Here is a 4,341-nt window from a genome sequence, read left to right as displayed (position 1 = left end):
AAAAATTAAATTTTAATTTAAATCAAGCAAAATTAAGAAAAACATTTTACAGCAATGTGCCAATATCGCAGATTAAGTGGCATATTTATACTTCTTTTTTTTTTTTGTGGATAAGTAGTGTTGCAAAAATAGAAGAGAAAACAGAAAATCTATGTTTCGTTTTTTTTTTTTTCGGATGTACTGAGTAATTGATGATCTTCCCTTGGCCGCATTTCTGATTTCACTCTTTCTCTCTAGTGACAGTATTGAGAATTCGAACTCTAATTTAATTCACAAATAGATTTGTGCGGAATAAACTGCAATTAGTACTTGTTGTAAAGAAACTGAATTACTAAAATGGAAATGTGAATAACTTTTAAAATCTAACTTAACAAAGGATTTCTGGAAAAGTAAGTCATCCTTTTATCTGACAGAATATGTCATCTGTTATAAGCATTTTGTGATGGTTAAGGTTCAGGTAATTTGATCTTAACATGCTGTAACATTTCTTTTGCTTACTTGAAACTTCCAGGAAATATATTCCATTTAATTTTGTGCTCTTGTCAAGGATCAGAGCAAAGATTCTAAATGAGAGTTAGCAAGGAAACAATATCAGAATCTCATATATGAAGTATCAGAGAAGAGATGAACTTCTCAAATATTTCATTTACTTAAATTGATAATAATATAAAGTATGGAATGATTGTTGCAATATTTTCAAACTAACAATAAATGCAAAATTGTAAGTATCAAAAAAATATTCTTTTTATCCTAAAAAAGATACTTTTATTTTACAAAACAAAAAGAAAAAAAGGATATGAAACAGAAAAAGAATCAAAATATGGATAAGAATAAAAGAGAGAATGAGAATTTGTAAAAGAGAATGTAATTTGAAGAAAAAAGATGGCTTTCACAGTTTAACAGATCATAATTAAAACTTGTCAATTGCTAAATGACACCTGATGGATTGACATTTTACAAATGATAGCATAAAAGGGATAATTTCGTAGATTATAGGTGTATTTGACTTGAAATAGGATAATTCTCGTGTTAAAATAAGTGGACAATGACAGCTGTTCTAAGGCGTACATTGTGATTTCTCTGCTTCTTATAGCTAGCGCTTTAAGTATAACATCTCTCCGACAGAAACAGAAACAATCGGTAGGAAGGAATATGTTTTGAAGAATGATTTCATTCAATTTTGTTGAAATTTATAGAGATTACAGGTAAGCAAAAGTTAAAATTTGATAAAATACTACCTGTCTCCAATTGTGTCATCAATTACTTTGTCTATTAGAGAAAAGAAAAGTTATTTTTAACTGAAAATTTGAGAAATATTTTTGGAAATGTAACAATTAAATGAATTTGTATGGAAATGAAATTACTTCTGTTTCAATCAGACAAAAATTAGTCAGAAATTTGTCACATAGCTGAAATAATAAAACTTTGTGATAGGTCATATTAAAAGGGAAAGATTTAAAAAAGGAAGAAGTTAAATATTAATTGAATAAGAAGATGTGCAAACAGCTGACCTGGCATTTAGGGATGCACAAATGTCGCTTCTCTTTACCTCTTGATATTGCAGTTGTAAGGAATTTTGTGTGAGGAAGAAATACTGCAGTAAAATTTGAGCCAACACGGTATTCATTTCCTTACACAAACTATTCTAATTTATTTTAACAAAATTCGTGAAATCCCTTAATTAATCCTTGTAAAACATTCTCAAATACATACATCCATTTAATTGTTGCAAAATATTGAAGATTTGAATGGATTAGCTAATTTGAAAAAATTCTTCAAAATCATTATTCATCTCATCTCATAGTCCATACTGTTGACAATAGCTTAATTGTATGTCAGAAGCGCCTAAAAATCGACTAATGTTTTAGAAGAATGGCTTTTTTTTTTTTTTTTTGGAATTCATCCCTCAAAAAATTAACAGCAATGAAATAAAAGTTTACCGATCTCATTTAATTTCATTTTCGAGAAGAAAAGTAATAGTGATACTTAAGATTTGAATAATATGACAATGAATAGATACAACTGAAGAATGCACAGAGAGAAATTATTATTTGATGACAATGTAACACATCATCAAATATCAATTAAAATATGTCGATAACTCTCGATATATTGCTATTTCTATAACAATGTTTATCTTTGAACTTAGCAAAAGTATAAATTTTAGAACTATTTTTTTTTCCAATTTTGACAACGACAACAACAAGAAACGTAACACAATTGCTAGATTAGAAAAGGAATGTATAACTGAAGTATTGAAATGTTAATGGCAATTTCTCTCTTCAAATTTACATCTCTTCCAATTTTAAATTACAATTCCAATTTCGATTGAAATTTCGAATCAATAGTCACAGCAGATGTTTCATCCATCGAGATGAGAAGTTGCATAGCGCTGCTAATAACTTCAGTGATCTTCTTGTTGGTTTGGAGCTGGGGGGTTTTTTGCATGAATGGAAGTTGGTACCTGATTGTCGGGGTTGGGAATTGGTAAGGTTCTGTCTGTTTGTTTGTTGTGTAGTACTTGTTGTTTCTACGCTTAATTTACTGTTTATTTAGGCAAATTAGCTTTAATGAAGAATAATCTCTTATGTGAGAATTGTCGCTTCTTTGGTTCGAAAAATCAACGTGCAACTTGGGTTTCATATACTGCAAGTAATGCTGCACGAACCTACAATCTTAATAGTCTTTTCCTTCTTGTTTTATGTTTCTTTAATGTATTATAAAAGAATCAGGATCGGGAAATTACCCCTTCTGGTGTAACCAGTAACATAATTAATATTCCCTGCCATAACTAGTATCACTGGAGTGGACTGGACGGAATGATGCGGAAGCGGATGCATGGTTATGTGGGATATGCAGTTGCATCAGCATGTTCTCGTTTGTATTAAGTTGAATTATGCATTGTTAACCGTAATGGCTCGTTCATTTTCTACTTGAATGGAACAATAGATAATAAATCTTTTAGGTTTGATTTAAAATGGTTGAAGGAAAACCGACTGAAAGAGAAAATAAGAAGGAAGTGAAGAGACGACGTGAGTCGAGCAGTAGTTCTTCTTCGGATAGCTCGTCTGATTCATCCGAAAGTTCATCTTTCAGCGATTCTTCTTCGACGTCACGCTCCGGCACGACAACAAGTTCGGAATCTTCCAGATCCCCTACTCCCAGAAAAACAGCCAAAGGTATTCATGCATTCTAACCCTGATAAATGTGGTCATCATAACCGTGGAGGACCTTACTGTAGGCATCACTGTAACTACCTATTGTCTTTGTAATGTAACCACACGTTACATGTCCTGTTCTTCAGCTAGCTTGAAGTAATTCTACGACTGCATGACTTTTTTCCATTAGAACTTAGTTCACTTACGTCACTGTTAATGGTTCTAGGTTAACATTTCCTCTGCACTTGCTGTAAAACTCTGGGACAATTGTTTCGCGGGGTCTTAGGTTCCATGCTTCGACGGTAATTGTCCGAGGCAAAGAGAGAGAGAGAGTCTAGACAAAAAAATGGGGAAGAAATTAATGAGTTTTTACTTTTACTTTGTTTATTAGAAACAAATAGAAGGTAAAAAAAATGAACTCTTGAACCTTCACCTTCACTTTCCCTCATATTCAGCTTTCCCTTCTTTGTATATTGCGAGTCTCTATCTTTGTTTCACTTGGTAAGGGAGAATAAATTTAGACAGAGCACGAAGTCCAGCACGGCGTTCGCGTTCACCTCGAACTGCTGCACGAGCAGAACGTAGTGAAAAGGCGGTCATCGCATCTTCCCGTCGATCACCGACTCCGGAACGACGCCGACGACGTTCATCGCCATCTCCAAAACGGCGACCATCACCGTCACCTAAGAGACGAGATCGAAGTGGTAGCAGAGATAGACGCAACCGTTCGCGTTCGCGTGAGCGTAAGGTAATTTTTTACACCCCGCGGTTTTGAGGTTTGAAACTGCTCTTCCGTCTTGTCGCCAATTAAACCAGAACTAAAGCCAAAAAAATTAAAGCCAATTAAACCAGATAGCGCTTCCCGGCGATAGCATGACTGCTTGTTAAACGTGATAAACGAGAATAGTTTGATAGCTGACATTGTAAACTTCTTTCAGTATGTCTTAAGTGATAGGCTTAATTACTCGATTTTATCGTGAGCTTTAGAAAACCTTCGTTTTCAGGCAAGTCCAGCCCGCAAAGTAACGCCACTACCTCGTCGTCTGTGTGTGCGTAATTTGAGCCGCAATGTTACAAAGGAACACTTGTCGGAAATCTTTAGCGTCTATGGAACTTTAAGAACCTGTGAATTACCTATGGATCGGCAACATACACATCTTGGCAGAGGTTTTCGCCTTTTCGG

The 4,341-nt window shown here is 34.1% G+C and overlaps 1 protein-coding gene across 1 annotated transcript in view; it reads left to right on the top strand.

The window, feature by feature from the left end:
• The first annotated feature begins 2,959 nt into the window (after positions 1-2,959).
• The window catches only part of LOAG_17528 (hypothetical protein), a 2,928-nt gene continuing 1,546 nt past the window's right edge, over positions 2,960-4,341 (top strand). The window contains exons 1-2 of the mRNA XM_020450189.1: positions 2,960-3,179; positions 3,680-3,906. Coding sequence (XP_020306173.1) covers positions 2,978-3,179; positions 3,680-3,906 — 429 coding nt within the window. The 5' untranslated portion in view covers positions 2,960-2,977. The remainder of the gene's footprint in view (positions 3,180-3,679; positions 3,907-4,341) is intronic.

The sequence above is a fragment of the Loa loa genome (assembly GCF_000183805.2).
Source record: "Loa loa unplaced genomic scaffold supercont3.87, whole genome shotgun sequence".
Lineage (NCBI taxonomy): Eukaryota > Metazoa > Nematoda > Chromadorea > Rhabditida > Onchocercidae > Loa > Loa loa.
Note: the sequence above shows the minus strand (reverse complement) of the source record. Positions and strands in the feature narration are given on the sequence as shown.